The 20,905-nt window shown below is 41.7% G+C and overlaps 1 protein-coding gene and 1 non-coding gene across 4 annotated transcripts in view; one reads left to right on the top strand and one right to left on the bottom strand.

Annotated features, from left to right (window-relative positions):
* Nucleotides 1–3,253: 3,253 nt before the first annotated feature.
* TRNAT-UGU (transfer RNA threonine (anticodon UGU)) lies at nt 3,254–3,329 on the bottom strand. Its single transcript has one exon. It is a non-coding gene; the product is annotated as a tRNA-Thr (tRNA).
* A 7,608-nt stretch (nt 3,330–10,937) lies between these two features.
* Nucleotides 10,938–20,905, top strand: part of TDRD3 (tudor domain containing 3) — a 221,667-nt gene continuing 211,699 nt past the window's right edge. For 2 of the 3 annotated variants that reach the window (XM_066380800.1, XM_066380801.1), the window contains exon 1: nt 10,948–11,684. In XM_066380800.1, coding sequence (XP_066236897.1) covers nt 11,644–11,684 — 41 coding nt within the window. In that variant the 5' untranslated portion in view covers nt 10,948–11,643. Of the gene's footprint in view, nt 11,685–20,905 lie in introns of all 3 variants that reach the window. The other variant, XM_066380802.1, reaches the window with a different exon arrangement.

Below are 20,905 nucleotides of genomic sequence, written 5' to 3'. Positions count from 1 at the left end.
TTTTAGTTTGATATAGTCGCATTTGTTTATCCTGTCTTTTATTTCACTTGCCCATGGAGATAAATTGGCAAATATATTGCTGCGAGAGATGTCGGAGAGCTTACTGCCTATGTTTTCTTCTAAGATGCTTATGGTTTTCCAGCTTACATTTAAGTCTTTTATTCATTTTGAGTTTATTTTTGTGAATAGTGTAAGTTGGTCTAGTTTTATTTTTTTGCAGATAGCTGTCCAATTTTCCCAACACCATTTGTTGAAGAGGCTGTCTTTACTACAATGTATGCTCTTACCTTTTTGTCAAATATCAGTTGTTCATAAAAGTGTGGGTTTATTTCTGGGTTCTCAGTTCTGTTCCATTGATCTATATGCCTTTTCTTATGCCAGTACAAGGCTGTTTTGAGTACAATGGCCTTATAGTATAACTTGATATCTGGAAGTGTGATACCTCCCACTTTATCCTTCCTTTTCAAGATTGCTAAGGCTATTCGTGTTCTCTTTTGGTTCCATATAAATTTTTGGAATATGTCTTCTATATCTTTGAAGTAAGTCATTGGTATTTTAATCAGTATTGCATTGAATTTATAAATTGCTTTGGGTAATATAGACATTTTAATGATGTTTATTCTTCCTACCCATGAGCACAATATATGCTTCCACTTGTTTGTATCTTCCCTGATTTCTTTTATCAATGTTTTATAATTTTCCGAGTACAAGTCCTTAATCTCCCTGGTTAAATTTATTCCTAGGTACTTTATTTCTTTGGTTGCAATGATGAAGGGGATTGCTTCCTTAATTTCTCTTTCTGACAGTTCATTGTTAGGGTATAAAAATGCCTCTGATTTCTGAGTATTAATTTTATATCCTGCCACCTTGCTGAATTCATTTATCAGGTCCAGTAGTTTTTTGACTGAGACTTTAGGGTTTTCTATATACAATATCATATCATCTGCAAATAATGATAGTCTTACTTCTTCTTTTCCTATTTGGATGCCTTTTATTTCTTTTTCTTGTCTGATTGCAGTGGCTAGGACTTCCAGAACTATGTTGAATAAGAGTTGTGAAAGGGGGCACCCCTGCCTTGTTCCTGATCTTAAGAAGATTGCTTTTAATTTTTGCCCATTGAGTATGTTGTTGGCTGTGGGTTTGTCATAGATGTCCTTTATCATGTTGAGGTATGTTCCCTGTATTCCTACTTTGCTGAGAGTTTTGGTCATGAATGGGTGCTGGATTTTATCAAATGCTTTTTCTGCATCTATTGAAATTATCATGTAGTTTTGCTCTTTCCTTTTGTTTATGTGATGAATCACATTGATTGATTTGCGAATATTGTACCAGTCTTGCCTCCCAAGAATAAATCCCACTTAATCATGGTGTATGATTTTTTCATATATTGCTGGATCGGGTTTGCCAATATTTTCTTGAGGATTTTAGCATCTAAATTCATCAGAGATATTGGCCTATAATTTTCTTTCTTTGTGTTGTCTTTGCCTGGTTTTGGAATCACAATTATCCTCACCTCATAAAAGGAGTTTGGAAGTCTTCCTTCCTCTTAAAGTTTTTGAAATAGCTTGAGAAGGATAGGAGTTAGTTCTTCTTTGAATATTTGGTAGAATTGACTTGTGAAACCATCAGGCCCAGGACTTTTCTTTTTTGGGAGTTTTTTGATAACTGTTTCAATCTCATTTGTTGTAATTGGTCTGTTTAGGTTTTCTGATTCTTCCAGATTAATTTTTGGAAGATTATCTGTTTCAAGGAATTTGTCCATTTCATCTAGGTTGTCTAGTTTTTTGGTGTACAGTTCTTCACAGTATTTTCTAACAATATATTGTATTTCTGTTGTGTCAGTTGTTATTTCTCCACTTTCATTTCTAATTTTATTTATTTGATTCCTCTCTCTTTTTTTCTTGGTGAGTCTGGTTAAAGGTTCATCAATCTTGGTTACCTTTTCAAAGAACCAGCTGCTGGTTTTATTGATCCTCTGTATTGTTTCTTTAGCCTCTATGTCATTTATTTCTGCTCTGATCTTTATTATTTCCTTCCTTCTACCACCTCTGGGCTTTACTTGCTGTTCTTTTAGATGCAGGGTCAAGTTGTTTATTTGAGCTTTTTCTAGCTTCTTAAGGTATGCATGTAATGCTATAAACTTCCCTCTCAGTACTGCTTTTGGTGTGGCCCATAAATTTTGAGTTGATGTATGCTCGTTATCATTCGTTTCTAGGAGTTTTTTTATGTCTTCTTTGAAATCATTGTTAACCCATTTGTTATTAAATAACATGCTATTTAGTTTCCAAGTGTTTGAGTATTTTTCAGTTTTTCTGTTGTGGTTGATTTCCAGTTTCATGCCATTGTGATCAGAGAAAGTGTTCAATATGATTTCAATCTTCTTAAATTTGTTCAGACAGTTTTTGTGCCCTAACATGTGGTCTATCCTAGAGAATGTACCATGAGCACTTGAAAAGAATATATATTCTGCTGCTTTAGGGTGAAAGGTTCTGAAGATATCTATTAAATTGAGTCGATCTAATATGTCCTTTAAGTCTGCTGTTTCTTTGTTAATTTTCTTTCTTGAGGATCTATCTAGTGATGTAAGTGGAGTATTGAAATCCTCTATTATTATAGTATTGCTGTTGATCTCACCCTTTAAATCCATTAAAGTCTGCTTTATATATTTAGGTGCTCCTATATTAGGTGCGTAGATATTTATAATGGTTATATCTTCCTGTTGAAGTGCTCCCTTTATCATTCTGTCGTGACCTTCTTTATCTCTTACTATAGCCTTTGTTTTAAAGTCCATTTTGTCTGCTATAAGTATTGCTACCCCAGCTTTTTTTTCATTTCCATTTGCGTGAAATATTTTTTTATCCTTTTATCTTCAGTCTATGGGCATCTTTTGTTTTAAGGTGTATCTCTTTAGACAGCATATGTATGGGTCCTGTTTTCTTTTTCTTTTTTTTTTTAATTTTTTTTTTTTTGTATTTTTCTAAAGTTGGAAACAGGGAGGCAGTCAGACAGACTCCTGCATGTGTCCTACCAGGATCCACCTGGCACGCCCACCAGGGGGCGATGCTCTGCCCATCTGTGGAGTCGCTCTATTGCAACCAGAGCCATTCTAGCTCCTGAGGCAGAGGCCACAGAGCCATCCTCATTGTCCCGGCCAATTTTGCTCCAATGGAGCCTTGGCTGCAGGAGGGGAAGAGAGAGACAGAGAGGAAGGAGAAGGGGAAGGGTGGAGAAGCAGATGGGCACTTCTCCTGTGTGCCCTGGCCAGGAATTGAACCCGGGACTACTGCACACAAGGCCGATGCTCTACCACTGAGCCAACCGGCCAGGGCCTGTGTCCTCTTTTCTTTCTTTTTTTTTTTTTTTTTGTATTTTTCTGAAGCTGGAAATGGGGAGAGACAGTAAGACAGACTCCCGCATGCGCCCGACCGGGATCCACCTGGCACGCCCACCAGGGGCGACGCTCTGCCTACCAGGGGGTGATGCTCTGCCCCTCCGGGGCGTCACTTTGCTGCAACCAGAGCCACTCTAGCACCTGGGGCAGAGGCCAAGGAGCCATCCTCAGCGCCCGGGCCATCTTTGCTCCAATGGAGCCTTGGCTGCAGGAGGGGAAGAGAGAGACAGAGAGGAAGGAGGGGGGGTGGAGAAGCAGATGGGCACTTCTCCTATGTGCCCTGGCCGGGAATCGAACCCGGTTCCCCCGTACGCCAGGCTGACGCTCTACCGCTGAGCCAACTGGCCAGGGCCTCCTGTTTTCTAATCCATGCAGCTACTCTATGTCTTTTGATCGGATCATTTAATCCATTTACATTTAAGGTTATCATTGACATGTAGTTGTCTATTGCCATTTTATTCTTAAAACTGTATTCCTCTTTTGCTATATTCATTTTCTCCTTTGATCTGTTTACAACAGGCCCCTTAGGATTTCTTGCAGCGTTGGTTTGGTTGTAGTGAATTCCTTGAGTTTTTTTTTTTTCTTTCTGGAAAGCTTTTATTTTCCTTCAATTTTAAACGATAGCCTTGCTGGATAAAATAGTGTTGGTTGTAGGCTTTTGTTCTGCATTACCTTGAATATTTCTTGCCATTCCCTTCTGGCCTCAAGTGTTTCTGTTGAGAAGTCGGAAGTCATCCGTATGGGGGTTCCTTTGTAGCTGATAGTCTTTTTTTCTCTAGCAGCTTTAATATTTTCTCTTTATCACTTAGCTTTGGTATTTTAATTATGATGTGTCTTGGTATAGATTTCTTTGGGTTTCTCTTTAATAGAGTTCTCTGTGTTTCTTGAACATGTGAGATGTTTTCCTGCATCAATTGAGGGAAGTTTTCAGCTATGATATGTTTGAACAAATTCTCTATCCCTTGTTCTTTCTCTTCTTCTTCAGGAACCCCTTAGATGCGGATGTTATTTCTCTTCATGTTGTCACAGAGCTCTCTTAGAGTTTCTTTAGACTTTTTGAGTCTCTTTTCTTTTTTCTGCTCTTTGTGTGCCTTTATTTATCTTATCCTCTAACTCTCTGATTCGATTCTCAGCTTCATCAATCCTGCTTTTAATTCCTTCCATTGTGTTCTAATTTTCTGATATTGTATTTGTCATTTCTGACTGATTCTTTTTTTATTTCAATGTCTTTTTTATATTTGCTATCTCTTTATTTAGGTGTTCATAATGACCATCTATTGTTGTTCTAATATCTTTGAGCATCCTAACAATTGTTATTTTAAACTCTGCATCTGGTAATTTGGTTATATGTCACTTATTCAGGTCCTTTTCTGGGGATTTCTCTTGATTCATTTGTGTTGCAATTCTCTGCCTTCTTATTTTATCTGTGTAAAAGATGATTTTGGCCACTGGAGTCCACTGGGTGTGGCCTATGTGTTTCCTAGGTGTGGTCTGTCTTCAGGCCTGCCCCACCCTCTGCTGTTGCTGCCTAGGGCATTCGGGTATGGGCATTGTCGGTGCCTGCCCACTGGGGTTGTTGCTGTGGTTTCTGCCTCTCCTTCACAGGAGTGGCTGTGATCACGTGCTTGGGTGTACAAGCCTCGGTGGCCTTGTCCTTGTCCCGCCCCCACAGGTGGCATTATGCTTAGCCCTGAGGGCAGGGGTGAGCACCTTTGCTCAGCTGCGGGTTTCTGCCTGATTCTGGGCTTTTGCCCCGCCCCTGCAGGAGGAGCCTGCTCGTGGGATGGCTGCAAGCCTTGGCTCCATAGGCCAGGTGGGACTGCGTGCCCACGCTCAGTAGCGGTACTCCATCTGTTCTGGGCTTTTGGCTCTACTCCTCATGAGGAGCCGGCTCCCAAGTCAGGCCATAAGCTTCAGTTTTGTGGGTGTGTCAAGGCTGTGCTCCTGCATCCTTGCTCAAGTGTGGGTCTCTGTCCCTTCTGGATCTCCTGCACTTCCCTCGCAGGCTGGATTAGAGGTAGCCCACAGCTGGGCTTGACCACTTTCGGTGTCCCCTCCTCCCCAGCCGGGAAGACTGAGCTACACCTGGGCCTCAGTGATGGCCAGCTGGCTTCTGCCTTTTTCGACAGAACCGCACTTCTGCGTCCCACCGCCGCCCGCCCTCAGGCAAACCCTCAGCCATGTGGGTGGGGGCGCTGTACCTCAGACCGTAACACTCAATACTATAGTCCCGAAAGCTCCCTCCTTCTATGTGACTCTGCTCTGAGTGCCGCAGGAGAGCTTGTTTGGCTGGTGTCCTGCTTCCCTTTGCTTGTATTGCCAGTTCCAGGGGAAATATTTCCTTCAGATTTGGGAAGGGACTCGTCCCAGGGTTAGGGTTGCTATCTCTCAAAATGTTTCTCCCTGTGCCTCCTAGATTACACTCTCTTCCTGTTACTCCGGTCGTCTCTTCTCTCCTCTTCTCCCAGAGCCCTGCATGAGTGGATGTGAGAGAGGTTTTCTGCACTGTCCCATTAAGAAGAATCCTGGGTCTGAGAAATCAGTTTCTGTCTCACAAACAGTATCCTGTCTTGCTTCCAGCTAAATACTGTCCATATGCCTTTTTTAGGCTCTGGGGCTGCAGGCTGGGGCTTTGTTCCTGGAGCTCAGGACCCTCCCCTCTCTGCTAAACTCAGTTCTCACCACATGAGTCTTTCCCAGCTGCCGTTCGCTCTGTGGAGCTGGGCAGCCCTCTCTGCATTTCTGCTTTTCCTACCAGTCTCAGTGTGGCTTCTTCAGTGTTCCTTGGTTGAAGAGTCCTCTTAGTTTAGTCCAAAGTTGGTTTTTCCAGATGATGGTCCTTAAAATTAGTTTGTAATCCACTTTGGTTCTAAGAGGTGGAAGTTGGTCTCCATGTACATTTTTGTGTGACCATGTTTTTGTCTTTGGTATATAGCTAGGAGAATAGATGAGTCATATGGCAATTTTATGTTTAACTTTTGAGGACCTGCCAAACTATTTTCCAAAGTAGTTACAAGATTTTATATTCCCACCAGGAATTATGAAGATTCCAATTTGTCTACATCCTCACCAACACGTCATTGCCCATCCTTATAACTATAGTCATTCTAGTGGGTGTGAAGTATCTTATTGTGTTTTTGATTTGCACTCGCTAATGACTAATGATGTTCAGCATCTTTTATTTATTGCGCATTTCTATCATTTTTTTGGAGAAATATCTGTTCCAATGCTTTACCCATTTATTAACTGAGTTTTATTTGACTTTACTTTAATTTTTTTAGCAAGAGAGGGAGAGATGGACAGACAGGGACAGATAAGAAAGGGAGATGTGAAGCATCAATTCATAATTGTGGCTCTTTAGTTGGTCATTGATTGCTTTTTCATATGTGCCTTGATGGGTGTTGGGGGGTCCCAGCTGAGACAGTGACTCCTTGCTCAAGCCAGTGACCTTGGGATCATGTCTATTATCCCACACTCAAACTGGTGAGCCAGCACTCAAACCGGATGAGCCTGCGCTCAAGCCGGCGACCTTGGGGTTTCTTACTGGGTCCTCAGTGTCCCAGGCCAATGTTCCATCCACTGCGCCACTGCCTGGTCAGGCTAACTGAGTTAATTTTTATTATTGAGTTGTAAGAGTTTTTTATATATACAACCTTTATTTTCTCCTGTTCAGTTCTCTTTTCACTGTCTTGTTGGTATTCTTAGAAACACAAATTTTTAAAATTTTGATAGTTCAACTTATCAAATTTTTTTTTTGTGTGACAGAGACAGAGAGGGACAGATAGGGACAGACAGACAGGAAGGGAGAGAGATGAGAAGCATCAATTCTTCGCTGTGGCACCATAGTTGTTCACTGATTGCTTTCTCATATGTGCCTTGCTACAGCAGACCCAGTGACCCCTTGCTCAAGCTAGCGACCTTGGGCTCAAGTTGGTTTGCCTTGCTTAAACCAGATGAACCAGCTCAAGCCGGCAACCTTGGGGCTTCAAACCTGGGTTCTCAGCTCTATTCACTGTAACACCGCCTGGTCAGGCCCAATTTATCTAATTTTTAATTTTTCTATTGTGCTTGGATATTGTTATCTATTGCCTAACCTAGTGTCATGAAGATATACTTCTGTATTTTCTCCTAGGTATATTATATTTTTAGCTCTTACATTTAAAATAATCAATATTGAGTTCTTATATATGATGTAATGAAGGGGTCCAACTTTATTTTGTATGTGGATATCCAGTTGTCCCAGAACCATAGTTGAAAAGACTTTTTTTCCCTTTCATAAAACCAAAAATATTTTGTCTGTTTCAGGCTTCTAGAATATTTCCTGATGAGCTCAGCAGTTCTTCAGTGCTGCATGGAATTGGCTCATGTGCCATTCACAGATTATTTCTGTACTGGCCGAAGGACAAACAATTATTGTGCCTCAGAGGGGCTAGGTACTCTTACAACTTCATACTTTGTTGTGGTTTCTGTTCCTACCTATCCAGTCTTCTATCCTTCTTTAGTCTGAGAACTTTTTCCCTCACTGAAATAATGAACAAGAGAGGTGAATGGATTCTCAGCCTCTCTTCAGTTAATTTATGCCATTGACTCCAAATCAATTTAACTCTGCCTTTTTGACCTCTCGTGCCAAAAGCTCTTTTCTCATCTATTTCCCCCAACTTTCAGCTCATTGCAAAACTTTACATTTTCTGTAAATCAATGATTTGTCTTATTAAAAATGGAAATCCACTTTTTCATCCAATTGGTTGCTACCATTTTTTCTTTGGCACTAACTTATGTATACAGAACATGATGCCAATAAAAATATTTTGATGTGAAAGAAATTAGTATAATCTACACATTTTTTTTCAACTTTTGAAAAATTTCAAACAGGAAAAAGTTTAAAAATTATATATACACACATATACACAGTTCTGAATACGTGAAATTTTATTCTTGTACTATTATCTATTAATCATTGTATTATTTTCCATATGAACTATAAACCTACTTTGCTCTACCCTGTGTATATATTTAGATATAAAATGAGAACCTGGATCCTCCAATTAGAATCACCCATTCTTAACATTTTGTCACATTTACCCTCTCTGCTCTTCTTTCATTCATACACACACACACACACACACACACACACACACACACACACACACACAGATACATACAGGGTTGGGCAAATGTAGGTTTACAGTTATGAGTACATGAAGGTTTTTTTAATATGCTTTTTAAAATTATTTTATTATTTCCATATAAACTGTAAACCTATTTTTGCCCTCCTGTATATACACGTGTATATATCTGTTATGTAAATATAGCTATATGGATAGACGTTGACATAGATATATACTGAATCATTCGATAATAAATTACAGATACAACTCTTTAGGCATAAATGCTTTGGCATAAAATTTTCAAGATTAAGGACAATTATTACCACTCTTTAAGATTGAGATTTGTATTTTGTTGTCATATCTCTTGTCTTTTAAATCTGGAAGAATTCTACTTTTCTTTAAAAAATTACAATGGCTCATTTAAACAGGCCAGGCCAGGCCAGGTTTCTTGTAGAACACACCACATTCCGGAATTATCTGCTTTTCCCCTGTGTTTAACTTGTTTTAACATCCCCTATATAGCCTTTAAATTTGTGCTTATATCTAGACCAGGCCTTCTTAACTTTGGCACTATTGATATTTTGCGCTAGATAATTCTTGTTGTGGAGAGGTTGTCCTGTGTATTTTAAGATGTTTAGCAGCATCCCCAGCCTCTATCTATCCATGCCCCTCTCTTGCTGCCCCCCTTTCCCATTATGACAAACAAAACTGTCTCCAGATATTGATAAAGTGTTGGGGGGGGGTTGTTATAGCATGGTTAGTAGGGTGGGAATCCATCCCCTAGTTGGGAATCACAGGCTAGAAACTTGATTAAAATTAAGCTAAACAGTTTTGGCAAGAATAGTTCTTAGACGATGCATATTTCTAACAGCATAACATCATTAAACATGTATCAGATTGTCCCATCATTAGCATCTAACTTTGATCACTTACTGAAAAAGCAATTTTTTTTTTTTTTTGGTAAATGTACGTTTTCTATTTTATAAGTTATGGCTTAACACTTAGCAACTGTGTGAAGATCCTGTACTCCTACAAGTTTTCATCCAGCGGTTTTTATCATTCTCTGATAACTCTGCCTGAATTGTTTGTGATTGATTGGAAAATAGTGGTTTTCTAATTCTATTGTTTGTTCTACACTTAACCTGTACTATTCCTCTGAAAAAAAAATTTTCATTCTCCCTCCTTTATTTTTAGTGGCTCTCTGCACTCATGCATTTTCTTTATCCAATTTTTTATTCAATTAATTATTGTAATTTTTTTTTGATGCTCTTATATTGGCTGAAATTTCTCCATTGCTCAACTCATTCTTTAAAGCAAGGAAATTTAGTGTTTAGTGAAGCATTTTATTAAACTAATTGTAAGCACCAAGCAATGGTAATTTCTTACTGCATCTGTGAACAAATGTGTGAAGACTTCATATTTAACCAGTGAATAATTCTTGATGATCAGAAACTATCATTTTCATAGTTAACAAGATACGTTAATTGCAAAATGTAAATAATTGGTAAGAGAACATACTATTCCACAACCAATAAATATTATTAGCAATTTAATTTTGAGTCACCTAGTTACTTCAAAATGGTAAATCTCTTCCTGATTTCTGGCTATGACTGATGCCTGTAAAACGGAAATATACTTGCTGTATCTATATGGCCTTGTATATACACTGTACACTACTGCAAATTGTAGGGAATAGGATGGGGTTATTACTGCTTCTGAAAGTGCTTGGGAACGTACTGCAGTAGAAGCAGAACTCAGTGAAGCATCGGAATATTAGAACTCTGACTTTTCGGAAGCCGGGACGACATAGCCGAATTAAAATAAAAAAATTTTGTATTAAGGGATTTTAGCTCCACACAGGGCAATTAATCCCATTCTCTAACAATTTCTTCCCCAGTCCCGCAGTCTGCCCTAAATGTTTATGGTGTCCGCTTCCAATGAAACCACCGACGTGAAGGAATTTACCGTAAATTCTTAACAATCTCACCCTGAGCCTCGTCACCCAGAGCCACTGCCACTAGAGCCTTTTTCCAGGACCCCGCAGAGGTGCAAGACCGTGTAGGGTAGAGCAAATTTTTAGGGAGCGTCTGCTGAGCCGCGTGCCTTCTGATAGGCTGGCGTGATCTTGCCCCTCCCAATCACATTAGAGCTTACTCCGCACCGCTCCTCGACGCCGCTGCGCATGCCCACCCGGGGACCCGCCCTTGTGCTGCTTCAGCCCGTCTGAGAGCTTAAGGGCACCCACAGCGAGGGTTGGTAGCCAGGCCTGGCTGTCCCTATGTTAACGTCACAAGCCTGCGCTGGGACACGATTGGGCGTAGTAGGAAAGCGACAAGAAAAAACAAGCACTGCTCAACTGTCCAATTTCCCTACGTCCCTAAAGTGCAGGTGTTTTTGGGTTGGCCACTCACTTTCATTGTGGTGCCCGACCTGGACTATCCGATTTGCCTGTAGGAACTGAAAAAGAAAAAACCGACTGGCTTTTTCTCTGCGTCCAACAGCAAGGAAGGAGCCAGTCTCTATGAGAAAGTAAACTTCTTTCCTGGGCCGCGTGGGCTTGGGAACAGCCCTCCTGAGCCTGACTGCAGGAATCACGGCCTTCCCGATTGCCGGGGGCAGCGCCCCGGGCAGCCCGCGGTCCGTCTGGGCGCGGCCGCTCCCCGCTCTCTGAGCTGACCACCGTCTGTCGGCGCCAGAAACGCGCACGGTCCTTTCTGCTCTTCCAAGAGCTCCCCAGCTAGTGTCCCAGGCGTGCCACTCAGAAAAAGTGACCCACAGCAGAAAACAACCAGCCTTTGGTGTAAAGCCTCGTGGTCCCGGCTGACACACCGGCCTCCTACCTGCGGCCGCAGCCCATCCCGGGCTGCTACCCGCCGCCCGGCCGCAGGCTCCCAGCCCCAGGCCAGGCCGGCCCCTGTGGCCGCTCGGAAAACGCGGCGAGCGGAACCCGCACGCGGAAGCGCCGGCCGCACTGAGCATGCCCAGTTGCAGAGCCGACCGGAGGAGTTTTTTTCTTTCTTTCTTTCTTTCTTTTTCTTTTCTTTCTTTCTTTCTTTTTTTTTTTCTTTTTGGTCTCAAGTAGGAGGCACCCCCCTACCCCCACCCCAGCCCCCTGGCCCCTACCCCCCGGCCTAAGCAGCCACCATGGCCGAGGTGCCCGGCGCGGCGTTGTCCCAGGCGGGTTGGTAAGTGGGGAGTGCGGCCGGCCGCGGGCGCGGACCGGGGCCCCGAGGAGGGCTGGGGTTAGGGGCGGTGGGGCGCGTGTCGGGGTAGGCGGAGGCCGCCGCCCGCCCTCGGCTCTCCCCAGGCCCCAGGGGCCGGCTCCGCCCCCGGCGCCACGCGGAGCCGGCCGAGTCCCGCGGCTCCCCTCGGGGCGGCGGCGCGGCCTGGGCCCGGGCGGCGGGCGGCGGGCCGGGCAGAAGCCGCGGGCAGGGCGGCCCAGGCCCGAGTGGCCCGCGGGGCGGCCCTGCAGCGCCGTTCGCGCCTCTCCCGTGGGGGAGCTGCGGCCGGACGAGGGGCGGGGAGGGGAGGCTGGGGAGCCGGGTGCGGCGGAGGGTCGCGGCCCGCGGGGAGTGGAGGGCGGCGGGGCGCGCGGCCCCTGCTGCTGCCCGGGAGCCTTTCCTTCCCCGGGAGTCCGAGTGCGGAGCCGCGGGCGGGCGGGCGGGCGGCTCGGGGCCGCCGCACACGCGCAACTTCTGAAGCCGAGCAGGTCCGCCTGTCAGCGCGTCTGGGTGCTCCGTAGAACTTTTCTTGAAGGGATGGACGTGTTCCGATTTTTACAGACGTTTCCTGTCAAGATTTTTTAGGATCTGAAAGCAATAAAACACTATCCGAAACGAGGCGGTTTCTGGAACTGCGGCCATTACGGCTGTAGACATCAGGCTGACGCTTTTCCAGGCCTGCCTCGGCGCGTCCGGAGACGCAGGGTGGGGACGGGGAGGAAATGTGCCCCTGCTCCCGGAGTTCGCAGCCCTCGTGCAAAGAGGAGGCAGGGGGCATTAGCGAAGGACAAACACAAAAACCGAAAATAGTGATAGTTGTCCCGAGGAGCAGGCAGAGGTGCTTGGAATTGGAGGGAAGGAGAGGTAATGTCCTGGAGAAGTGGGCTTTGGAAGATGATGAGAAGGCGTTTTAGACGACGGAGATGCTGGTGACAAGGCACAGACGCAGGGACGTGCTTACAGGTTTGCAGAGCCGACACTAGAAACATATGCCTCGTGGAAGTGGGAGGCTGTCCAAGCAGGACTGAGAACAGAAAGTATGGGGCCGGATAAATGGACGGTTCAAGTGCCTAAAAGGTGTGGATTTGATAATCTGGATAAAGTTTTTAATTAGAATAATATAATAACACACGTGTTTTGAAGAAGCTACTCCTGGCTCTACAGGCATCCCATGCTGTAGGTGGACACCGACCGGGGAATAGTTCACACAGAACTCCTTAGGAAAATGACACAGTTAGAAAGTGGTAGTAGTGACTGGTGATCTCAGGAGAGCCAGTTCCAAATCTGGTGCTTTCAACTATATATTATGTGTTATTGTACCTACACTTTTTGTGTAAAGCACCATTAACATAAAGTACTAGAAAGTTTAAAACTGGCCCTGGCCGGTTGGCTCAGTGGTAGAGCGTCGGCCTGGCGTGCAGAAGTCCCGGGTTCGATTCCCGGCCAGGGCACACAGGAGAGGCGCCCATCTGCTTCTCCACCCCTCCCCCTCTCCTTCCTCTCTGTCTCTCTCTTCCCCTCCCGCAGCCAAGGCTCCATTGGAGCAAAGTTGGCGCGGGCGCTGAGGATGGCTCTATGGCCTCTGCCTCAGGCGCTGGAATGGCTCTGGTTTAGACAGAGCGACACCCCAGATGGGCAGACACCCCTGGTGGGCGTGCCGGGTGGATCCCGGTGGGGCGCATGAGGGAGTCTGACTGACTGCCTCCCCGTTTCCAGCTTCAAAAAAATACAAAAAAAAAAAAAAAAGTTTAAAACTCACCTCATTATTTTTGTTCTTTTAACTGGAATCACTTTCTTCAGTTTCTTTACCTCGAAAGGTTGTCTTGGATAATTTTGATCACTCTTCCATTTAAGTTGTCCCCCAGTTTTCATTTGATCAAACCTTAGTTCTTTAAGCTAGTTTTATGATTTCATGTTCAAATACAGTCTTTTACTGTTTTCCAACATGACCTCACTTTCTTTAGAAACGCTAGTCTCATTATTTTGGTTCTAAACACATACTGGATTCTTTGGACTCCTTAAGATTGGAGAGCCACATCTTATTGTTCTGGGTATCTGTGGTGCCAGAGAGCACATTACATTGTAGGTTCTCAAAAAAGTCTGATACAAATTGCCCATGCCAACCAGAATTCCCTAGCCAAGGTCTCTAACCAAGCCTAGGTAGAGTGCCTCCCTTTGTTATTTTGTTATAAATCCCCAGCAGTATTATATTGTAACATGTGCCACTTTGTATTACAGATGATCTGTTTATAGGTTTTACTTCCACCAAACGGGGTTGCTTTTATGACTTTTGCTCATAAAGGGAGGAGTAACCTGTGGGTCTGATAAATCTTTCTAGCTGTTGGGGGAATGTCATGTAATTTCTGATGGGTCTTGAACAGACGAGACTTGTGCCAAAGACAAGGATCTCCTATGCTTTCAGCTGGCCTGTATTGTAGTAGATCTTACAATACAAATTCTCGAAGGTGTAGGCAGACAAGAGTACTGGAGGGAGAATTTCTGACCAACTCTTTGGTCAGACATGCTCTAATTCTTGGAGTTCTCTGTTATTGTCATGGACAAAACCATTTTCTTTGTACTTGGTCTATTCACTCAATTATTTGTAGGACCTGAAAAGAAATAGATACTAAAACACCTAAACTATAATTAATTCTGTTTTATCAGTTTCACCTAAAAAGTAGGTTTGGGAAAAATTAAGTGCTGAAAAGCTTATTTCTGGAAATGTGATCTTCAGGGAGCCCAGGTGATTTATATAGACCAATCTATTTTTTCCAGTTTATTTTTGAATATGTTTTTCTCTTAAGTCTTTTATCTTTATTAGAGCCCCACAAAACCAATATTTCAAATGCAGCTTCAATAGCCACCTTGGCGGGTAGACACACATACACACACACACACACACACACACACACACCCCTTTTAAATTTAAATCCGTAAAACCTAGGGCTTTCTGTTCTACTGGCCACTAAGAAACACACAAACACACACACACACACACATACACACAGCACTAGGTTTTGCTGATTTGAACCTAAAAATTTTAGGGACTTTTGCAGTATAGTAGTTATGTTTAAATAATGCACTAAATGGTACATTGGTTTTTTGTAATGCTTAATTATATGCATGAAATAACTGAGAGATTTGACTCACTTTGTCTACATAATAGATTTATTTCATTCTGCTTCTTATTTTTTTCTTTGGAGATTTCTCTTAAGGGAAATTCTACTAACCTTTTGAATTTTTTTAAAGATCAACCTTTGAAACTTTTTAAAAATAGAAATTGTTGAAGAACAAAGATTCAACCAAGTTAATTTAATAATCTAATTGGTTTTACTGAATGATTCATGAATCAGACAGCACCCCGTCTGTCTAGTAAAGGGAAAAGTTCTTGGAGGAAGGAGAGGCTGAAACTGCAATTAGATTAGGTTTAAGTCTTGGTGAGGCTTGTCACAGTGACTCCATTTAGGGTCTGTTTTTTTCTTCTTAACAAAAGATATTAATGGAACATAATTGTTTGTATTTTTGAAAAGATTTTTTTTTTCATAGAATTAATGATTGTATAGCTTAACCCATCAGTGTGCAGATGAGGAAACTCCCCAGATAGGATCAACAGTTTGCTTAGAATTGTAAGTGGCAGAACCAAGAATAGAGCTGAAAGGTCTGGAATAAACATTCAGTATTCATTTCCACCAACCTGTGGTGACCACTTCTAATTTAAATTGGTTTTTTTTTTTTTTTGAATTTTTATTTATTTATTTATTTATTTATTTTAGAGGGGGGGGAGAGAGAGAGAAAGAGAGAGAGAGAGAAGAGGGAGGAGCAGGAAGCATCAACTCCCATACGTGCCTTGACCAGGCAAGCCAGGGTTTTGAACCGGCAACCTCAGTGTTTCCAGGTTGACGCCTTATCCACTGCGCCACCACAGGTCAGGCTAAATTGTTGACAAAAAACCAGCACATTTTAAAATAGAAAACTGGGTTTTAAAGCGCTTTGTGATGTGTAAATTTACTTCCTTATTGGGAAAGATAAGATGCTTGTTCTGTTGAGTGACAGTGTTAGATTCAGTGAAACCTTTATCTTTTGGTGGCTCACATAATTGTTGATTAATTTGATTGGAAAATCTGGTTAATTTTTGAAGTCCAAGAATATAAAGGTAACACACTATGTTGCATATTTTTGTCTTATACAATTGCTTTGAGTTAAAGCCACTAAATGTAGCCTTGGAAATAGTGTTTCCATTTTATTCTGAAAGAACATATTTGTTTAGAACTCCAGGTTTCTAACATCCAGGGTTTAACCAGGTTGTGCTCAGGGATGGGAGGGGGGTTGTTTTTATGTTTGGTGGAGAGGCTGACATTAGCAGGGCAAGAGATGCTGAGCACAAAGTTCTCCTTACTTTGTCCCCTTTGAATTTCACCTCCCCTTTTGGGCATTTTCTCTTTGAATATGGGTGCTATCACCATACTAATATCCTCTGGCCCAGGTGTATACCAACCTTCATTTCCTTTGTTTCACCTTTGAAATACTAGGAAAGGCTACAGCTTATAAAAATCTTTATCACTTAGTACTAGAGAACAACCACGGGTTAGGGAAAATAAGAAGCACATGACATTATGGATTTTAAAGTGATTATTGCTCTCTTGTCTTGAGGGGCCTGCTCTGTTATTCTTCATATTGCCTTGAGATAGCTACTCCAAAGAAGTGGAACAACTTCAGGACTTTTCGCTGGAATTTCCAATTCCTGGCTTGTAACCTACCCACAGATGGGGAGCTTCTTTTTCACATCCCGTCACATAGAAGCTTCCTCCCAGACACGTTAATGATCACAACCAAAAAGGTCAGATTCCTGTTCTGCATTCCACTCCTGTGCCTTTCTTGTTTGTTTGGTTCCAGTTTTCTGAGAGACACACCTATTCCCCAGGACATTGCTGGTGAATGATTTCAATCTTCAAATAAGAAACAACCTTTGCAGCATCATTATAACTACTATACCTTCACATAATACACTATTGGTAACAGTCATACAGTACGAGTTTATGCAAAGGGTGTTTCAGTATAACTCTTAGGCATAGGTATATTTGCAGAGAATATTGGTAGTTCTTTACAGGATTGTATATGAAGTATAGGATTATTATCTAGAATTACAAACTACTTTATCACTATTGCTTTGATATAAATGTACCGTTGAAACACTCTTTTGGAAAGGCTCAGAACCATTAAGATACTTTTTGAATAAAATAGAATAATAGATCATGACAAAGAACACTAGAAGAAACTAATTGCTTTATACAATACTTAGTTTTCAGGGGAGCTTATTAGAGACATTCTTTTATTTTGAAATATTTCTTGCTTCTTTAATGAAGTTTTGTAACTACCTCTTTGGTTTATATTGTTTGTAAAATTCTAATGTTCAAAGGTAATAAGGCTTCTTGAACTTCTGTCTCAAAATATGTTATGTATTGCCTGACTGCTTCTATGGATATTGTAAACTGCTAAAAATTACTGGATAGTCTATTAAATTTTGTAAGTTTTCAAATCACTGCTGTTTGCAGTAATTTTTGGGGGTGAATAACCTCTAAATCCAGTTCAAGTGCCTGTAGACTCGACTGCCCGGAGCATAAAGGGGGTATAAAAAGAAACTTGCTACCTCAGCAAGTTGAAAATAATTTTTTCCTCTCACACAGCAGCATTTGCTAAATCGAGTAAAAACTGCATAGTAACATTTCAAAAATCATAAAAATTCAACCATATTACTTTTTTGGCTTATGTTTTCTCCTTTTGACAATACAACATGGGCATTTTGACTTATTCTGCTATAAGTAAGTAACATCTCTAGAAATTCTGACTTTTTCAAATGTGTAGGATTAGGAGTAACTGAGGAACTGTTTACCTCCAGATAATTTTTAGAAGAAGCAGACTACATTCCCAGATACAGAAAAATCTTTATGTAAAATTGAGAAACATTTGTGAAGTCATAGAATGACAAAAAATCATAGAAAGGGAGCAAAAATGTTTTGTGATAGTCAAAGTATTGACAGTGGTGTCAAATCAAAGATAGCGATGGCAGGAAAGAAGCACAGTGGTAAGTAGAGAACAAAGGAAGAGCCATATTGTGTACTACAGGGCTGGACAGAGCTTTCGTATGGTGCCTTAGTACTGTAACCCTGTAACACCCACTCAATGGGTCGGAGTCTGCACACGTGAGCACTTCTCACACATATTACAGTTTTACAGCCTTTCAAGTACAAATACCTACCCTCATTTCTCATCTTGTTGGGTAAATCATAGCTACCCAACAAGACATCTGGTAATAGACACTTTCTTTAGTATAGTGCTACTGAAGGTATAATAGTCTTTACAACAATAGTCAGTTATATAGTCCAGAGAAATTTGTAACCCTGAACAATAATGTCTGTACTGAAATACACATAGTAAATACATACTGTTATGCACAAAGCACTTGTTTGTTGTTGGGATGATGTACAAGACGAACAGAATTTATATATGTTATACACTGGTCTTTTCCTTGCAAGGTGTTGTTGAAAGTAGTTAACTCAGACATGGGAAGTCTGGAAGGCTTTCCAGAACTCATGATGTATATAAGCAGAGTATTTTGAATATGTGATCGCATAATATGCTCTCTGGTCTTTGTCTAGGGAAAAAACAAGGCAGATTCATTGGTTCACTCATTCAACAAATAACATCTTTTTATGGCAGGCACTTTCTTTAGTACAATTGGATATGATCTTATGGGGGAAAAGCTATTAATTACATATTTAAACATATATTGCATCTATAAAATATACTAGAGAGGAGAAGGGATATTGTTCTGTAAAGAACTTATAAAGAGGGAAATTTGGTGTCTTCCTGGTCGTCAGAGAATGCTTCCCGAAATCTGGAGGACAAGTGGGAATTAAATAACCTAAGTAAGGGGAAAGCAGCATGTGCAAAGGTCATGCAAAGGTGGGTACAGAGATCTGAAGGGCCATAATGGGAGGTGGGCAGGACAGAAAGGCAGTGTAATGAGATGGGGCTGGGAGAGACGCAGGAGCTAGAGCAGGGGTCCCCAAACTTTTTACACAGGGGGCCAGTTCACTGTCCCTCAGACCATTGGAGGGCCGGACTATAAAAAAAACTATGAACAAATCCCTATGCACACTGCACATATCTTATTTTAAAGTAAAAAAACAAAACGGGAACAAATACAATATTTAAAATAAAGAACAAGTAAATTTAAATCAACAAACTGACCAGTATTTCAATGGGAACTATGCTCCTCTCACTGACCACCAATGAAAGAGGTGCCCCTTCTGGAAGTGCAAGTGCGGCGGGGCCAGATAAATGGCCTCCGGGGGCCGCATGCGTCCCGTGGGCCGGGCTGTAATTTGGGCACCCCTGAGCTAGAGCATGTAGCTCAGGCCTTAGTAAATTTTGTTTTTATTCTGGAGGCAATTGAAACCAGTTGAAAAGTTTTATCAGGAAATGGGGAGGTGGAAGTAGGGATGACTTAATTGTTTTGAGGGATGCTTGCATTGAACAAAATGGATTGGAGGTAGGCAGGAGCAGATGGATGGAGTGGATTGTGATGGAGAGCAGTACACTGAGTTGAAATATTTAGGAGAGAAAATGGATAGAACTTCTTGCTGGATAGAGAGAAAAGGAAATATCAAGGGGTAGATTTCTAGGTTTTTGGCTTGTATATCTGAATTGGTTAGATAGGGACTATTACAGAGATTGGTAAACTGCAACTCACAAACCACATGTGGCTCTTTGGCCCCTTGAGTGTGGCTCTTCCACAAAATACCACGTGTGGGCGCTACCTCGATAAGGAATGTACCTACCTATATAGTTTAAGTTTAAAAAATTTGGCTCTCAAAAGAAATTTCAATCGTCGTACTGTTGGTATTTGGCTCTGTGGACTAATGAGTTTGCCGACCCCTGGACATTAGAAGAGGGCCACATTTTTGAGGGATGGATCATGAATTCAAGTTGAACATTATTTGAGTATGAGGTGCCTTTGAGTCTTCTAAAGTAAGATGCCAGTTAGGCATTAGTAAATACTAATCTTGTACTCAGAAGAGAAAACTGGAGATATAAATTTGGAGTCATGTGAATATAGCTGATGATTGAAGCAGTGCACAGATGAACTCAATTATGGCTGCACTGTCCAGTTTGGTAGACATTAGCCACACGTGTCTACTGAACACTGCAAATGTGTGTAGTCCAAATTTAGATGTGCCATAAATGTGAAATACACACTGGAGTTTGAAAGACTTAATACAGAGGGAAATGTAAACATCTTTCATAAATTTTCTATTTTTTCATATTGAAATAATGTTTTCAATATATTGTAATAAAATATAAAATTAATTTTACCTGTCTTTCTTTACTTTTTACAATGTGGTTACTAGAAAAGTTTAAATTACGTATGTGGCTTGCATTATACTTCTCTTGTCACTGATCTGTGATCTAAAGACAGATAAGAAAACTGAGTAGAAGAGGCTAGGTTTAAGCTCTGAGGAATTTCAGCTTTTTTTTTTAAAATGTGAAAGGAGGGGAGATAGTGAGACATTGTCCTGCTTGTGCTCAGCCTAGGATCTACCTGGCAACCCCATCTGGGGTCCATGTTCAAATACTGAGCTATTTTTAGCACAGAGGAGCAATCCTCAGTGCCCAGGGCCATGGGGCTCAACTGGTGAGAGGGGAAGAGGGAAAGAAGGGGGAGAGGGAGAGGATGGAGAAGCAGATGGTTGCTTCTTCTGTGTGCCTTGACCCAATATTGAACCTGGGATATCCATAAGCTGGACTGACGCTCCATCCACTGAGCCACTGGCCAGAGCTGAATTTCAGCATTTTAAATGGAGTATTAGCCTTTAAGGAGCTGCCAAAGAAGGGAAAAAGCTTTCGAGTGCATTATGAAAACCATAAATTTTTCTATAAAGAGAAAATGGACATGTCTTTAAGAGTTCTGTGCCAAGATTATTTGACTGGGTCAGTAGTAGTGTTTTGGCTTGCTGATATTAGAGATTCAGAGCAGTTTTTAAAACAGTATTTGTTTTACTTTAAACTTTTTTTTAAGAGAGAGAGAGAGAGAGGCAGACAGGAAGAGAGAGAGATGAGAAGCATCAATTCTTTGTTGTGGCACCTTAGTTGTTCATTGATTGCTTTCTCATATGTCCCTTGAT

This window comes from Saccopteryx leptura, chromosome 4, assembly GCF_036850995.1.
Source record: "Saccopteryx leptura isolate mSacLep1 chromosome 4, mSacLep1_pri_phased_curated, whole genome shotgun sequence".
Taxonomy (NCBI): Eukaryota; Metazoa; Chordata; class Mammalia; order Chiroptera; family Emballonuridae; genus Saccopteryx; species Saccopteryx leptura.
This window is presented reverse-complemented; position numbering and strand designations above follow the sequence as displayed.